This window comes from Thermobia domestica, chromosome 11 (genome assembly GCF_964235325.1).
Source record: "Thermobia domestica chromosome 11, izTheDome1.hap1.1, whole genome shotgun sequence".
In the NCBI taxonomy this organism is placed as follows: domain Eukaryota; kingdom Metazoa; phylum Arthropoda; class Insecta; order Zygentoma; family Lepismatidae; genus Thermobia; species Thermobia domestica.
In genome coordinates this window covers 72666378-72685383 of record NC_137464.1, presented here as the reverse complement: position 1 = coordinate 72685383, position 19006 = coordinate 72666378, and the positions used below count along the sequence as shown (strand labels likewise).

The following is a 19006-nucleotide window of genomic DNA, read 5'->3' as shown; positions in this document are numbered from 1 at the left end:
GCCAGAGTCTTTTACAATAAACTTTTAGAGTGGCCTACTCATGAGCATGAGAGTGAGGACAGTGAGTAGTTACAGAAACAGTGTACAAAGGCACAAACCAATATCTCATGTATTTTATTTTTATAACATGTGTGTATAATGTTTAATTTTCATTATTTTTGTTGGTTTAACAATAAGTAAGGAACAATTTTAAGCTCATAAATACGCTTTTCTTTACTTTTTTCGACATCTAAGTCTCTTGAGATTAAAAAGGGAAAGATTCCACCGTTTTTAAATTCATATAATAACCGTAATAAGAATATAATGGTAAAACACTTTTGCGTATATGTTACTTAAAGTTATAAGGAGCAACTTTCCAATAGTATGTTTCTTCCTGTGACTATTTGTTTGGTTACTGTGAAGTTTTTTTCAGTTTCCCAAAGGTTTGGTTATGTGGAATCTTTCCCTTCTTAATCTCACCCGTTCAATTTTATCTTAACAATTGACTATATTTAGAGCACAGACTTACCCAAATATGCCGGCGTTCCTACAACAGACCTTCGGAATGATTTTTCTCCAATGATACGAGCGAAACCAAAATCACACAATTTGACCTGAGGGAAGTCAGAATCTGAAGACAACAATACATTTTCTGGTTTCAAATCACAGTGAACTATGTTTTTACTATGCAGGTGCTTCAAGGCTATCAAGATCTGTAGAAAGAAAAAGAATAAAATTAAATAATATACCTTTATCACCGCATTCTAAGAAAATTCATTCGCAAAGAAGGATGTATTAAATGATATGATAATTTTATATACTCGTCAGATGAACGATTTAAAATCCTACACAATTGCGCTTCTCTTTCAAATATTTTTTTCTTTGCCCTCTATTCTGTAAATGAGGCATTTGAAAATTGAAATATAAATATCTAGTTAGTGACTTCAATGTGTTGTATTCTAATGAATCAGAAAGTCCTTTAATATATATATATTGGCTTATATATATGTGTGTAATAAAACGCCAGACGCCTAATACTCTTGACGTAGATGTAAGTACTGACTATTATTTTTAATACTTAACAACAAAATCATATTTCAATTTTCACTATTTGTCATAGTAATCATTTCGTACAGTTTAATTAATTATTTTATTTACACAGTATTATTACAGTATATTTTATTTGTGTATTTGCCTACCAATTTAATATAAGCAGCTGAGTAATTCATAATTAAAAAATAATTAAAAATGTTACTTTAGCTGTATCATATGTTCAAGTATATTCAGTATATATATTATTACTATATTATATATATATATAATTATTATTATTATTATTATTATTAATAATAATAATAATAATAAGAAGAAGAAGAAGAAGAAGAAGAAGAAGAAGAAGGGAAATTAAACAAATGTAATTACGTATTACTTCTTGACATGTGCTTTGGTAGATGGGACCACTGCTTATAGTCAGGTTATTAAAATTATTTACTTCGATAAATGACAGAGGAAGAAGGGAAATGACCCTTTTTGACAGCCAAGAGAACTTTCAGCTAATAAATAGATACAAAGGAAAGTTATTCGAAGAAAAAAAAATATACGAAACAATTTTCCCATTCCCATCCTCCATGGTGCTTAATACAAAGGAAAGAAAGAAAAAAAAATCAATTTTAAATCAGTATTGAAAGGTTAAGATTAAAAGACAGAAAAAGGGCAATATTTTGAAAGCAAATTGATAAATCGATTACAATATAGTTGTCTATTACTACAGAGGAAAATGTAATTTTATTTGAGACAACAAAAGCACTATTATTCATTTAGGATATAATTAACTGGTTCATATTACCTTTGCTATCTTAAATAACTTGAGCTGGAAACAAAAATCATTGAACTCCAAGCAACGTTTATTTTAAAAAATAATAACTGTTATTATTATTACACAGTTATTATTATTTTTAAACGTTGCTTTCTTCAGTGATTTATTTTTCTAGTTCAAGTTATTTAGAAGATAACCACAAAAATAATTTTACCAAAAGAAATAAACTTTAAAAATATATTGTACAAGTTAATTCGTTATAATAATTTTACTATTTAAAAAAAAATACCTGTGTAATGAGGAATTTTGTTATTCTCTCTGAAAGGCGTCCTCTTTCACTCGACAAAATCATTTCCAGCATATCACCCTTCAATTTCTCCATCACAACAAATATTCTCTCAGGTGTCTCAAACATTCGTTCTAGATTGACGACACCTGGATGGGATAAATTCTGTAGAATGGCTACTTCGTTCTTCAATTGCGCTTCCTGCTTGGTTGGAAATCGCAGTTTGTCGATTACTTTTACGGCCACAGCACGCCCAGACTTTCGATGAACACCTGAAAATTACAAAGAAATAATCAATTTTCTAAACTAGAAATAACATGGTTTCAGATCATTCACTTAGGTTCCAACGCTATTCCTGAACTTTCATCTAACAGAAGTACTTCTATGATCACCGTACTTGTAGAATTATTGAAATAACTTATGCACCATTAAAATTCTGGTTTAACAATTACTAGAAGTTTGATTAATTTCAACGATCTTTTTCTGTTTACATATAGGGTGGCCAATAACCGGATTGTTGTTTAATATACTTCTTGGACCTTATGCAGAGTCGTTTTGACGTTATATTAGCGCCATACTAAGGGTTTGACTAACGTGTGATTATCAGAAGTGTATTCAGAATCTCTGATTAACAGTAGTAGTTGACTAAGTTAATCACATGTGACAAATTAATTTAGAGCAGAAGGTACCCTTGTTTAGCCACAACGAACTAACATTATGAGAATACAAAGGGGATTAATTATCTGTCTTTCTTCCTTTCCTCTCACCTTATCAGGTGAATTAACTATGAAGCAGCTATTAAGCCGAATACTCTACAATAGCAGAACTGTTTCTTAAAGTGAACGGTGAGAGATGAGTTGAAGATTTCCAGTTTTTCGAGGGATACATACAACTGATTGATAAATTATCTTCTCTTATAATTACAACATAATCCTTCTACTGGTGCTAATATTAATTGACTTCTACTTATTCCCCCTCCTCAAAAATACATCCCTCAGAAATGAATAAGTTAATTATAATTCGATTTTGTAACTATTTTAAGTTGTTTTGATGTCAAACCACAAAGAAAACATTTCGAATTTCATATTTCATATATTTTCTTTTTCATAGACTACACATACGGACGTCTAGATGTCCATAGTTGCCACATTTATTTTTTGCACTCGAGGTATTAGGGTTATATTAGTTAATCATACCCAAATCAACTTATTAGCTGAATTCCAAGCAAACTCTGAATACCAAAATATACCCTTCTTAGTACAGAGCTATTACGGCACTAACTAATCGTGTGACTAACGCTTGATTAACAAATTATCTCTGAACATCGCCCCTTAAGTTTACAAAAACGTTACTAAAGTTTATCTTGTAACATAGATTGAATTTCCATTTTCTTTGTATTTCTTACAGTAGTACTTTCAGTACTTTTTATTAATCTATGCACTATAGTCAAGCATCATTATTGATGTAAGGTGTCGATATACCAGTAACTAAGAGAAGGAACAGGACTTGGTCTTAATTTCATAATTGAAAATGTTGTCAGAATATGTGTATTCCTAATAGAGCTAAATGGTCATCATAAGTCTCTAGTCTGTTTGCTTTTCCTGAATCATTCACAATTCTATCAACAGTAGGCTCCAATATTATATTCTACTTTTTTTTTCCCTAAACTGCAGTTCTCGATAAACAATGGAATAAAAAACAAATTTCTAATTTTCTACTTAGCATATATATAATGCTTAGATAATTGAACAGGGATCTACTTTTCATTGAATTAATTGGGTCGTACCATAATTGCATACCATTATTATTCATATTGAAACAGGCATGAATAAAATTTAATTTATTTATAGTACTAGGAAAACGATCAGATAAATACAACACTTAGTCAAAATCAGATACTAGTACATTCAAATATTTTAGAATTAAAAATAAAATCTTTCACTTACTTATTACAGCTTCAAATCAATCATAATTTACATGTTGACCTTTATCGCATATTCATATAAATATAAATATATATTTATATGAATATATAAATATATATATGACAGTACAATTATTTTAACATTATTTTTGTTAATTTTCTGGAGTTTTTTTTTTCAATTATAGCTTCTTAGTGACCTATCTAAATCAGATCTATACTAATCCTATTAATGTCTTACCCTTATATTAGGAACTTTCAATAAAATGTTTTGCACTATATAAGTGCTGCACAATTTAATATAATAATATGTATACATATTACATAAGTTAAAACACATGTCTTACAGAGTACATACCTCCGTATACCGTCCCGAATTGTCCTGAGCCTAACACTTCATCTGCAAATATTTGATACAACTGGCTGATGTCAGTCACTCTCTCTTCTTTCTCACTATTTGCGTCCGTTTCTGGAATTGTAATATAATACAACAGTCAGATTAAGATTGGACAAGATGGCGGATGGAAGAGTAAATCTTTGTATAATGAGTGAAAATGTTTTGTTTTCAAATCCTGTTTTATTAAAGAAAAATTATTTTTACTAGTTTTTATTTTGACATTTATTAATATAAACCAACAATAATTACATAAATAATTATCACCATAAGAAATATGATTTATTTACATGTATATTTTTGGGTTTTCATAAAATGCTAACTTTATTACAACATTTTAACAATTATAAAAATTAATTCATCCCTTGGGTTCCAGGTGTCATATTCCTATGTACATGCTGTAATATCAAGTTTTCATGTACTGTTAAAAGACTGTCTATACCGTTATATAGGGCATAGGTATTGTGTGTGCGCGAGGATAACATTCACATTACTGATTAAAGAAATATTTGTATTGTGGAACATTTGGACTGAACAAGGGAAATTTTGATGTCCTGAAGGGATTTTATGCTGCTTCAGCTTGGCAACACTGACCGGAGATTAAAGACAAAGCTTTTTTTCTTTCTCCCGATCTCGAAATACGATATCGAAATTGCCAATTGTTTATCGTCAAAACAAACACATGGTTTCCTTAGATCTACAATCTATTAAGACATTTTTTTTTTCTTTTCTGTCAATAAAGCGTTGTCACCTAAGGAGAAGTAGTAGAACTAAATCGTGCTTTGCATCCACTAAAAATTTTCATCACCTCCAGGATTAATACAACCCTTAATAAAGGATACGTTTTCATGATCTTCTGATATTCACATGCGTATTACTGGAACGCAAGGGGTTAATCACACTATAAACAATCATACAGTTAGAAGATGTTAATTTTTAATTTCAATTATACAGAAGAAATAATCTATAATAAGTTATACAAGAATATTTTAATACAATGTCAAAAAGTCAAAAGTTATCTGAAACTTTCCATCATAGAATGTTGGAACAATTTTCAACAGAAGACAGTGACACATTGATGTCAATAACAATACTTAAATGCAATCTCAGTAGGAGACCATGATTTATTAATCATCAAACAAATTTATTCAACTTGACTGCTAAAATAATGTTTAATCGAAGGCAGCTTGGACTGAAGTCCGCGAATTATAATAAACTCTAATAAAGTGCGAAAAATAACAATCATATTACTTTCAACACTGTAATATCATATACTGTATGTAATAGAAATAAACAATTAAGCAAATCGCATTCAAAATATTTGAACATCCACTTCATTTAGAAATTTTGTGAATATGATTGATTGTACAAAATATAGATATTGTTCTTCGTTTCTTTGAAGCTGCTTTTTATTTTTATTATTTATTTATTTTGAGTGTACCAGGTATTCGTATTTCCCATACAAAGCAGTAAGGGAAAGTTGGAGCAGTAGAAGAAAATTAGTACGTTTGCCATTCAATTCGTCGATATTTTAATTGTCTGTTAAATATCCACCACAACTATTGTACTATGGAGTGTACAACAGATATACTGAGAATTAACGATTCTTATCAACTGCATATTTATTGGAAATACTAAAGAGCATATTATGTATTACGCGTATCTACGTGTATAAATAATATGTCAGTCAGAAAAAAAATCTATACAATTACGTACGAAATATATCACTTACTTTAGTCGATAGCTGTATATATTCTTTTGCCAGCAAATAATGCTTATAGTTAACGGCATTGTTGCTTTGCATCTATCAACGCTGTAGAAGGAAATTTTGACGTATTTGAAGAAGTAGTGAAAAGAAAAAACAAGGTCATATAAGAAAAAGAGAGGACGATACTGTTTGGAACTCGATTATTTATAACTATCAGCGTTCAGAAACAGTGCAGGATGTAAATATACAGTCCTTCACATTAGCAAACAGGAAGACATAGTTTTATATTTAACAGTGCGTTTGTGAGCCTGCACATATAAATCTTCTCCCACTATCTCGACGATTCAGTCCATTCTTTCTTTTGCCAATAGACCTAACCATTTGATATGGCTTTTGTGTCTTATTTATTGGGTTTCTGTTTGAAACAAGGAAACAGAAACTGTAATCTTGATTTGACGCGTTCTAGTTGATTTTCAAAGTGATTTCTTTAGTGCAACGCCATTCACTTTCAGCATTTACATTTTCGAACTAAATTTTTAATTATATTTTGTTCAGTTGTAGGACCGTCCTACACATAATGTATCAACAATCTACTCCTGTTTAAAACTCGTTTCAGATTACATTATTCACAAACAAAAAACATAAGAAGATTTAGCGAAAATAATTAAATACATTATAACTAGCTTCATGGTCTGAAATAAACTCTCCCGCAATTCTTTCATGTATTTGGATAATTCAGTGCTAAATATCGGTACAAATTCTGCAATTTCCACCTCTTTAATGTAAAAATCGTATTTATGTTTAAGACGGCTTAATTTGTATACCTGTATAATTAAATTTCAATGAATATTTAATGGATTAAATTTCCCGTTTCATCGTCAAGAAAGGCAAGTTGGGAATATATACACGATATACACAATTCAAGGGAAACATAATATGTATGATGATGTATAACTCAGAAGAAATGATAGGCCTGAAGGTTCAATTTAAGTAACAGATAACAATACCCCTTTACCAAATTTCTACACCTAAGACTTATTTATCAATTAAGGGTTCTGAGAATTGCATTTTGTACAATAGAACTTTCGAATGCAGAGTATGCTCCTCCTGGATTTTTTTTACATGACTTGTTAAATAAAATGAAATTTTGTATAACTAGTTAGTTACCTTGACCGTATGTTGAGGCTTGTGATGTAACAGGCATTAATGCCTGTCGAATAGCAGTCTCCCAACTTTTTGCCAAATGAGCACCAATGCCAGTTTCTGGAGCAGGTACGGGAATGTTTGGAGTATCCTTGTGTCCATAATACGGGTCTTCACCCACATAATAATCCACATTGGCAGTTCGTAGCTCGAAACAGTGCATGATATCTGAAACGGTTCAAACATAGTTAAAAATTCTGTAAATGACGTTATATTATAAATAAATAAATGAATGGCAACATAAATAATTTTCTGCAGGGTACTTAGAAGTCTAAAACCTATAAGGATGATACATGAAAAGTTTCAGGTACATACACTGGTCACACAGCACATGTCTAAATGACAATCTAGTTCGTTCCATACGTTCAGAAGCATGGTTCCGTCGTCACAACAATGAGAAGTGGTCATACAGTGCATTTCCGTTTACATAGACAACCTGTGCAGTATCAACACGAAATTCTCTCGTGATCAGGTGCATCTTTTCCTTATTGGTACACGAATGCACGCTGGGCTATCCTAATCGATGAACCTTCGTATATTCTAACACACAAAAACTTTTCTTCTGCATTTCCGCCATCTTGTACATTACCGTCACAGACCTGCCATCTAGAGTAGGAAAGCGAGGCACGTAGCGTAGCGTCATCTAAACTTGGTAAATATAAGTTTTTCATGTATTATCCATATTTGTAGATTTTATACTTCTAAGCACACAATGTTTTGTAACCCGACAAATCATTTATGCAACCCTATATTATATAATTATCAGTATTCAGAAACAGTGTAGGATGTAGATATGCGTCTTCCACACTAGCAAACAGAGAGACATAATTGTGTATTTAACAGTGCATCTGTGTATATGTGAGCCTGCACATATAAATCTTCTACTATCTCATATATCTATATTACTCAAAATTTGAACTTGCCTCTTAATACCCAGCTACGTTTAAATTTTCATTTTTCTCTACATAACATGTAGCCGTAAGTGGAAAAAAGTACAAAATACGAAGTATTTTATGTACTTCTATGTAATACTAACAGCGTACATACAAAAATTAACACAATATTTGTACTTGTTCATCCAAAGTATTAGAAAACAATTTGACAGTGTGATTCCGAAATATCGTGCCAAAATAAAACAGTAAATATTGGGTGCTTTCTTGAGTATTTTGAGAATTGCAACTTAACCCTTATCCGGGCAACCGGAGCCTCCCAGGCCCAGTAGCTTCATTTTTCTAAAATTTCTCAATAACCATACATATTTCGGAGACATAAAATACTGAATTCTTCTATCTTTCGTCGAAGTTAAAATCATAAACATATCGAGTTGGTAAAGCTTTCTTTTTTTTTAATTTGAAAATCTTTCCCTGACGTAACCGGGCAACCGGGGTCTAGGAGGCCCCGTATAACTTTAGTGAAATTCCTGTCAAATATTAGATCAAATTGTCACATAATTATATATTGAACACGTGACTATTGTAACCTTTAGTCGGAACAGTATGCGGCAACAGACATTGAATTTTGAGTGTTCTGCACTTAAAATATATACTGGGCCTGACAGGCCCCGGTTGCCCGTTTACGTTACAAAAATGTCTGGACCGGATTTGCTATTCTGCTTGGTCGGCTTACAAAAGCGTGACACGAAGTTTCGCTACTTGACAAAAATATATACCGGTACTTTCTAGACTAGTCTGAACAGTAAGTGACAATAGGCATTGATTTTGTGTATTCTGCACTTAAAATATATACTGGGCCTCACAGGCCCCGGTTGCCCGTTTACGTTACAAAAATGTCTTGCCCGGATAAGGGTTAAGGTAGGCGAAGCCAGAATAACTAGATAATGGTATTCCCAAATTGGGACGGGCATTTTGATTGGAAAACAATAAGCTTTAAGGATAGTTAAATAATATTATTGTCTTAGTTTAAAATTACTACACAGTTGTAACTGAAACAATGTTGACACAAATAAGCCTAATAAATTTGATATAAACCACTTGCTGAGCAAAACAATACTCGCTGAGCTTGATTGTAAAAACTATTAACATGTAACAGTTTCGCGAACTATCTACTTGGCTTCATCAAATAGTGTCTGATGAAGCTAAGTGAATAGTTGGCGAAACTGTTACACGTCAATAGTTTATACAATAAATATATTGTTTTACTCAGCGAATAGTTTATACCAAATTTAAGTCTATAAGATACAAAGCTTGGACAACGGAACACATTAAAGCCTAATAAGAGTAAGGATGTCAACGAGAAGCGATACCTGCATCAAATTATAAATTAAACACAGCGTAATTATGTAAAGTTTAACAGATTTACCTCCATGGGCAACACGTGCTGTTTCAACGGCCAATATCTCAGAGAGAGGTATTTCCTTGTAGTATTTGCTTCCAGTATCACTTTGAAACAGCGTCACCGATTTGGTGTCCAGGCGCCAATAATGTCGTTTACGCTACAAAGAGAACAACTAAAAATCAAACGGAGTGTGACACAATCCATATATTGCTAAAGAATAATTATCATCATGAATATCCACTTTGATCCTACACAACAAAGGTGATTGATGAATGGCCATATATATCTTATTTTCGCAGTTTATGGACATAAAATTATATTTATAGATCAGTTTTATAACATATTTTTTGGAAGTTAATATGATAATGCAATATTGTCCGTTTCTGATATATAAAAGGATTATGATGTTGTGGAAGAAATGATTTTGGTATTTGCATTTCTTTTTTATTTCATCCTTCTCATACACTGAATACAAACGCATATGATTTGGATACATCACATAGTCGCAATCTGAAAACATAGTTAATAGTTCCACTAAATAGTATAAATATACAAAATTGTAAAAAGTATATAATGATTAAGAGTATCTTCGTATGTTACAAGATATGAATAATCTCTCGCTTATATACATTCTGTAACTGAGGTATTCATTTACAGGATATAAATAATGTGAAAGCAGAAAGTCTAACCACTTTTTCTTTTTTTAATCCATGCTTTCTACTGTTTTAATTTTGGTTGGTAATTTGCTGTATATTAATAATTGCCATGTACTTCGGATCTTGGTCATATGTATTACGAGGTATTATATGAATATTTCTAGTATTGTTTGAATATTTATTTTCATTTATTCTAAAATACCGTTAAAGATTTCTTTAGCGTAGATCAAAATATGCAGTATATATACAGTATAGGCTATATACATGATAGTAGTGCATATTGAGTTTTTAAGATTCCTTGACACGATTGCATCTACAATAAGTCTACGGATTATTTCTGTAGTTGCACCGTTGCCCCAAAATATTATTCCATATATAATGAGTTACTCGAATAGATTGAACATACTGTTGAGCATACTGTACTTTCATTTACTACACACTTAATTATGTTTATAGCACAGCAAATACTTTTAAGTCCTCGTGCTCCCTAGTGCTATCGGCTCGTAAGTCCTAGTGTTATTGGCAACAAAGTGTAAAAACTACTTACGAAGCCCATATATTGTTGAAATGGAAGTAGTTGTGACACTAATCAAAAAATGCTAATACTGACAAAACAGAAGTTTCATATCCCCCTGCTTTACCATATGAAAGTGAAATGACAACATACAAAATAAATAAATGATATAGCGTCTTTCTAAAGAGTAGTTTATAATTTATTGTTATCAAAGCAGGATTGATTGTATAGAAGGGCAGAAAAAACAATAGAGGAGCTCGTCAATTAGTTGCAAGAGCATAGGGATATAACGCTTAAATTACTTATTGTAATACGTATGTATACACTAAACTGTGCAGATCATAGTGTAGTACTATAATATTTGTGTGTTAAGTGCGTAGTAAGAGAGAGTAAGTGTTAAGAGAGAGAAAGTGAGCGTCTGTTTCTTTAAACCATATATAATAATTCTGTATTTTTTGTTTTCTAATTTTTCTTATTATGAAATATTGTCTTATTGTCTTATAGCCTTAACATCAACATGTAAAGCAAGTTGAAATAAATAAAATAAAATCCCTCAATATGTTAATGCGTGTTTTTCAATGTTGCCCATATTACTATTTATTATCATGCAAAAGTGAATATAATGAAATTCATAAAGATGCTGATATTTATATTGGATACACGTACTAAACAAAATATGAATTGATATTACTGCTGGTATTCACTGGAACTAAACTATTTAATAATTTATTAATCAATCTAAAGCAAACAGAAAATATTTCATTTCTTAAGACGGAGTAAAGAAAAATCAATTGACAAGAGATTCTATAGGATGAAGGAATTTTTGAGCATGAATCGTTAACAAATATGTTAGTTAAGGTATGCATTTTCAAAGCAACTATTATTAAAAATTAAAAGTTAGTTTATCTAAATGTTGCATTATGGCGTTTGAAAAAGTTACACTATTTCGTTGACTTTATTCTTATCGATATTGCAGAGTATGTTATTACTTCGGAATTATTTCTTGAACTACCACTTGTTCCTTATTTGTTTATAGAATTAGTGGACAGATTTACAAATCTTATTGTCAGCTCACTCTTCCTCACATGTGCAGCAGTTTTGTGTCGGTTATGACAGTACGGTACATCGGATACATGTTTAAACGAATTGAAAATCTTGCCTATTTTGTCCAGCAGAAAACAATCTTTCCAACACCATATTCTTAGCCCTTTCTGTTACAGTTTTTATAGAAAAGGAATGATTTATAGGAAAACTATGAGTGCTTTTTTGAAAGAGAAAACTCGTTTATCCTAACCCCACAAAAACTGATAAAGAGCACAGACAATGTTAATATTTTCTAAGGACAAAATAGGTAAGTCTTAAAGTTGTACTATTCTTGAATACTACTAGATTCTGTTATCTAATTAATCAGCAATTCACATCTTTATATCTGATGGTGCGAAAATTTCAATTATAATTTTACAATTTTAATAATAGCACAAGGCTAGTTTTATAAGTGAATTATGCTCACATTGATATGTTATATTTTTCCTCATGATTAACTACGAACGTTTTGTACTTACCATTCTATCTTTATTCGTAAAATGTACCATCCAGCCTTCTTTCAATACTTTTGATCCTCTTCGTTTCGTATGTTTCACGGATTGAACTATCCTCATTAGAGGAATGTTGTTGCTTGGTGTTGAACTGTGTAAGAAATAAAATATACATATGTTAAAACACTGTAAGAAGAAACTTCCAATACACTTGAAGCAAAACTACGGATGTTACAAAGTTTTGTTTTTGTTTTTTTTTTTTTTTCAAATGGCATAATGTGAAGTTATTACATATTTCAAACCTGTATGTTAAATAAAACTTACAAGACCACATGTATTATTTAATGATGCAAACGAAGTTACAATATATATATATATATATATATTTGGTCTAGGAATTAATTCGTGCGGGTGGACAAGAGATGGCGCAACGAACGGAGCGTCCCACAGTTCCGTGTATCCACACATGTGTTACAAACCCCTGTCATCGCGTATCGTTCGTAGTATAGGGCAGTGGATTAAAGCGTCAACAACACCAGTTTGTAGTTAAGTGAACATGGCGCAATTTGTGCCTGATAAAGTGTTTTTGCGGGGTGTCCTGCTGCATTACTTTAACATGCAGAAAAGTGCGACTGAAAGTCATCGTATTTTGGTGGAAGTGTATGGTGACCATGCTCTAGCTGAGCGAACGTGTCAGAAGTGGTTTGCACGGTTTAGAAGTGGTAATTTCGGCTTGGCAGACCAAGAGCGAGCTGGACAGCCAAAAAAATTTCAAGATGAAGAATTGACAGCATTGCTCGAGCAGGATTCGTGTCAAACGCAGGAACAACTTGCAGCAGCATTAGGCGTTGATCAAATAACAGTCTCCAAACGCTTGAAAGCCATGGGAATGATTCAAAAGATGTCACATTGGGTTCCACATGAATTGAAAGACAGAGACGTTGAAAGACGAAAAACCATTTGCGAATTGCTGCTTCAACGACAGAGCAGAAAGGGGTTTCTGCATCGAATTATTACGGGTGATGAGAAGTGGATCCATTACGAGAACCCTAAACGAAAAAAGGCCTGGGTGAAACCAGGTGAACCAGGTCCATCACAACCAAAACGAGATATTCACTGTGCAAAGGTTATGCTGTGCATATGGTGGGATATGAAAGATGTGGTGTACTATGAGCTGCTGCAACCGGGTGAAACTATGAATGGAGAACGTTATCGACGACAATTAATGCGTTTGAAGCAAGCTCTGGCCAGAACACGACCAGAATGAGAGAACAGACATGATAAACTTATTGTTCAACATGATAACGCTCGCCCACATGTCGCAAAACCGGTCAAAACCTATTTAGAAAATGTCGGATGGGAAGTTTTACCCCACCCGCCGTATTCACCAGACGTTGCTCCTTCGGACTACTACTTGTTCGATTGCATGAACAACGATTTGATTGGACAGCGGTTTACTTCTTCAGAAGATATCGAAACATGGGTCTCTGACTGGATCGCTTCCAAGGATGAGGACTTCTTTCGCCACGGAATCCGTACATTGCCTGACAGATGGGCGAAAGTGGTGGCTAGCGATGGACAATATTTTTCTTAAGGTATTTATGTATTTTGTGTTTGTACTACAGCTTCAATGTGTGCGTACCAACCGCACGAATTAATTCCTAGACCAAATATATATATATATATATATATATATATATATATATATATATATATATATGTCTGCCTTGGTGCAGGTTTGAAGATTTCGAATTCTGATCATGTATATCCGAGAAGCGGACATTAAAAATGATGAGTCATTTGGAAAATTGGTCAAGAGTAGAAGTAAGGTCAGTGGTACGGTTCCTGTGGTCCAAAGTACTAGAAGTGCATGAGAAGGGCTAAATTTCAAAGTAATATGTAGGGAAGTGGTGTCGTTCCTTCAAAGAAAGGCGGATCAATGTTGTCAATGACAACCCTGTACATAGTGGTAGACCCAGTACTTCAACCACTGACATTATGCTTGGAACGACTAGAGCATCTTTTACAGCTCTGACCTAGTCCCAGTGACTTTCAGCTTTTCCCTCTTCTAAAGCAAAAAATGGCTGGCTATCATTATCTGGCACGTGATTATGTTAAAACCGCTGCCTTACGGTGGCTACAGAGAACTTGGAACGGATTTCTAAGCAAATGGTATAGAAAACTTTATCTGCTGTTGTGATAAGCGGATGAACAAAAACTGTGATTACATCGGGAACTATTGTTGAGTGTCCTCTATCATCAGGTGTGTTGATCTTCCAGTTACGTCTTACACATAAGCTTTGTAACATTTTTTTTTCGATCATTCCTTATATAAACCGAAATAATAATTAGATAACTGTCACACCCAATCACCTAGATAGTTCACAACAAACGTAAATATCATAATCCGCTTACAGCCATTCGATATCTCAATCCGTTCTGGAGATGTGATGAACATTGGTAAAGTCTTCATCACTGTTTAAAACTGCAATTGGCTGAACTTTTAATTGCAACTACCAACAACTATTTCTGAGCAAGTTAAAAAAAAAAAAAAAAAATCCAACAACTACGTCATTTTCAGCAGTATAGCAATCTCTACTCACGTTCTTCATATCTCCGAACGGGTAAAGGTATCAAATTGCTGTAACCAGTATTATTATTTTTACGAGTGACACTTATTTCAAAACTTTTTTTTTTTTTAATAAAGTCAAATTTTCAAGTCCTTTTAACTTTGTTCCTACTTGTTAGAGATACTGTATGTCATATCAGGTCATAGTATTCGACACTAAGGTACTTCCGATGTCAATGATACATTCGTGTCATTTGCGTTACTATTGTAGTATAAGCCTCCAAAATTTGTATGTTTACAGATATTTGTGATACTGTAACCTCCTTAGTTTACAACATAGAATAATAAATGTGGTGGTGTACATTTTCGTTTAACACGTAGACTTGAAATGTCTAATAACCTAATGTAGTATCATTGTTAAAAATACAATTTTATGTTGGGTTGGCAACACTGCCAACCAAATGATATTAGGGAGTATGTAAATAAAGGTCTCCCTGTCGATGTTTGCATGTTACAAAATTTCATCGATTTTTATCAATTAGTTTCAAAGTTACAAAGACACAAGGGGATTTCAAGGTAACTGGTCTATCCTACTTTTTTAAAGAGGCATCGAAGTTTGCTACACAAAAATCACAGAAATGCGAAGCACGTAAAATGTGACACACATGTAATCATAATTTATTACCGAAGTAAGTTTCAGCATTTTTGCGGGTTGAAAACTCAAAATATTTCTACGTTCTCAATAACACAAACCAATCAGTAATGGACCATACACCATCTGACTAAAGGCTGGTCATAGAACTGAAGAGAAAGATACCATAGAAACTGACATTTTATTGCATTTAAAAATATAGTACCTGAATGAATTTTTAAGATCTATAAGCTGTTATGTAGGTAGTCATAATTCAGTGTTAAGTTGGTGTATTCTCTTTCGCTGGTGGTAACTCTTTCACACATACAATAGTTCCTACATTACCAACAGTTCTTTCCAAGCTGACAATAATAATGCTTCTATCTTCTTTCACTGATGTTTAATTCCTCAATTCTTCTACTCATACGATCTTTCCTAGTCTAGTCGTAATTCATTGTAATTTAACAAAAATAATTATACAATCAAATATTTTAGAATACTTATGAAATATCAAGAACATCTGATAACATATTTTTTGATTCTTCTTGGCTGTGATATCTTTACATATTTCTACTCCAATCTTTTACTCAATTCACATTATTCACTTAACTCCTCAGAATAAATTCAACTATTCTTTTTAGAATAAATTATATTGTCATCGACAAAATACTTATTTACTATTCCTTATCACCCACTGTACCCACGAATTTTGTAACACAGGCGATTGGACAAACCTTTGTCAATGTTGAGAGGTTTTGGATACGCTTGACTGAGTAATAGTAGAATTTACACACTTTTCGATATTAGCTCAAACCAACCATTTTTCGTGATTGACAGAAGAACTATTAAAATTATTTGGAAAAAAAAAATTCTATTTTTTTCTCTATATTGTACCTAATCCTCAGATGTTACCTAAATAGCTTATGGCAATGGTGTTGCAGAGATATCCACTATTCTATGATTGACAAACAGTATACACAAATTATTGTTTTTACACTAACGTCCGTGACAGAGGCAAATAGCATCAGTGCTGATATTCTCATTTAACCTTAACCAATCAACCAATTAATTTGCACTTATGTTCCGTGTACTTATTTACCCTATAAGAAGGCCAAACCCGAAAGTACAGAATCATATTATGATAAACTTTATTAAATAAAAACGAACTTTATGGGATAGGTATAATTAACTGAAGGAAATTCCATTATGTTACTGTAGAATATATATGTAGAATTATTAAACAAATTCATGATAAACAAGTTTTTCAAACTTCAGCAAATCAAAAAGTAGCAAACTTCAGCAACTTAGGACTAGTAGAGCATAGATTAGAGTTGGAACACACAGTCAATTTTACAAATACCACCAAAGCAGTCAAGTGCAACAATTTTGGGGACAGACTAATAAAGGAAGTTACAGCCATCTCAAGTGAAAGGAACAGTCTCAATAGAGACAATGGACTATTGTTCTATCAGTCCTATCTGGTCGACCCTTTTCAGGAACAAGAAACAGGCGTTCAGCAAAGCTATTTGTCGTAGCCCTAACAACATCCAATCACGAGTCAGCATTTCCCTCAGCCAATCACAAGCCCCACTCATAGCTCAGTTCTTAGTCACTATCTATCTATCTATATTATATATATATATCTTCACCTGGCTGATAGAGCTATGAAATGTGAAACAAATTGATTTATGTTTGAGTATTTGAGTAGCAGTTTGAGCTCGTGGTATGTGAAAGAATTAACATATATGTGTGATTGCTGTGAAAACAATAAATGTGTTGTTATACTGTATAGAGAATTAAGTTAACAGCATATGGAATAGGCTTAAACCTTCAAACAATAAATGTGTTGTTATACTGTATAGAGAATTAAGTTAACAGCATATGGAATAGGCTTAAACCTTCAAAGATCAAGTCTAACAAAATTGCCAGTGAACCAATCTGGATCTACGCTCAGGGTATGTGGAAGAATGATAACAGCAAGCTTAATATCAACTTTATTTATTGGTTTCTTGCTCAGTTACATCCAAGAGAGCAAAGATTCGTCATTTATAGGTATGGATAGAAAAGTTAAGGGGAAAACATTCTGGAGATAGGAGTAAATATTATAGTATCTTTCAATGTACTGAATGTAATTATTTCTATGAAAGCAAGAAATGTCCAGATTTCTCGAAGAAACTGTTAACTTTTGTTACCGTCATAATAATTTGGATAGGGCATGTACAATTAAACAGCACTTGAGAATCATTCAAGTTAGGAAGAAAACGGAAGAGAAATAAACAGAGAAACAAGAACCTAATAGTTTATTGCAAAAGGTCAAGCTGATAGTCAAACCTCAAATACATAAATCACTACTGGAAGAAAAACGGAATCATTCACACGCTAAGCCCAGCGCCATAACTTAATTTTTTTCTGGGGGGGGGGGTTAATACGCGTATTTGGGCCCCCTAGAAAAAGTTGTTTTTCTAATTCTTTGGGCCCACTCCTTCCATCTTTCTCTTACTCTTTATGGAGCCTCTGGGCCCTCCGCACGGCAAGGTCTGTGGGGCCGTTAGTTGCGTCCCTGGGCCCGTTCCATACATGACAAATTAATTAAGGGGACATGACAAATCTTAAAGCCATACGAATAAATATCATTCCTAGGGCCCAAATAGTAGACATTTTTTACTGAAATGGGCCCACGACTCTTTTTCTTATTTACCTTTTGTGTACTGTTTTGTTCATGTAATGTAGTGAATTTGTTTGATTCTTCATTTATAATTTCATGTTCGTATCGTATATGAAGTAAGAAAATATTGTCTTAAAATGGGCCCCCTCGAACGGCGTGGAGATTCTCTTGGGAGGGGGGTCAGTTTCTCCCTGCCCCCCACAAGTTACGTCCCTGGCTAAGCCTAAAACAAATATTCTAATAATTTGGACAGGATAACGTTCTCGACGTTAGTTTCCTTATTACTATTTCAAGATATAGCGAAAGTTACGGCGGAAGTCTACTTCTCCATTGGTTAGTTCGGGGAAGAAGCAAAAGTTTCCATCGTAGCAATACTAAAACAACAAAATCCACAATAAAATCTCCAGGAAGATGAAATGTAAGGAAAGACTAAAGTCTAGAAATGCTGTAGCTATTACGGAGAAGAAATTTGAACTACAGTGAAGTTAGGAAAGAGTGCAGAAGATAAGAAAATTGAGGGAAGGAAAATGTCATGGAGGAGTACTGGAAGCATGCCGGAAATGGACCAGGGTGCAAGAGACAGCAATATGAGTTTAAAACTAAAAGGAATTGTGACTTTTTCGGCATATATATAAAATGTTAGCAGATATGCTAAAGTAATTAGGTCAGTGTCGGACCAAGCACTTTTATCCAAAATGTGATGTTTAGTTGAATTGTAGACAAGGTCTATGAAATATGTAACTATTCGTAAATTGTTTACGTTCTAGAATTTGAGTAGCTTCGAGCTCGTGGTATACAGAAGAATTAACATAAATATATAGTTGCTGTGAAAAA

At 32.9% G+C, this 19006-nt stretch overlaps 1 protein-coding gene across 1 annotated transcript in view; it reads right to left on the bottom strand.

Annotated features, from left to right (window-relative positions):
* LOC145665174 (serine/threonine-protein kinase D3-like) overlaps positions 1 to 19006 on the bottom strand; it is an 848187-nt gene that overhangs the window by 18030 nt on the left and 811151 nt on the right. Inside the window, 6 exon segments of the mRNA XM_081732458.1 lie at positions 509 to 692; positions 2085 to 2353; positions 4361 to 4471; positions 7272 to 7475; positions 9627 to 9759; positions 12335 to 12458. Of these exon segments, the coding sequence (XP_081588584.1) occupies positions 509 to 692; positions 2085 to 2353; positions 4361 to 4471; positions 7272 to 7475; positions 9627 to 9759; positions 12335 to 12458 (1025 nt within the window).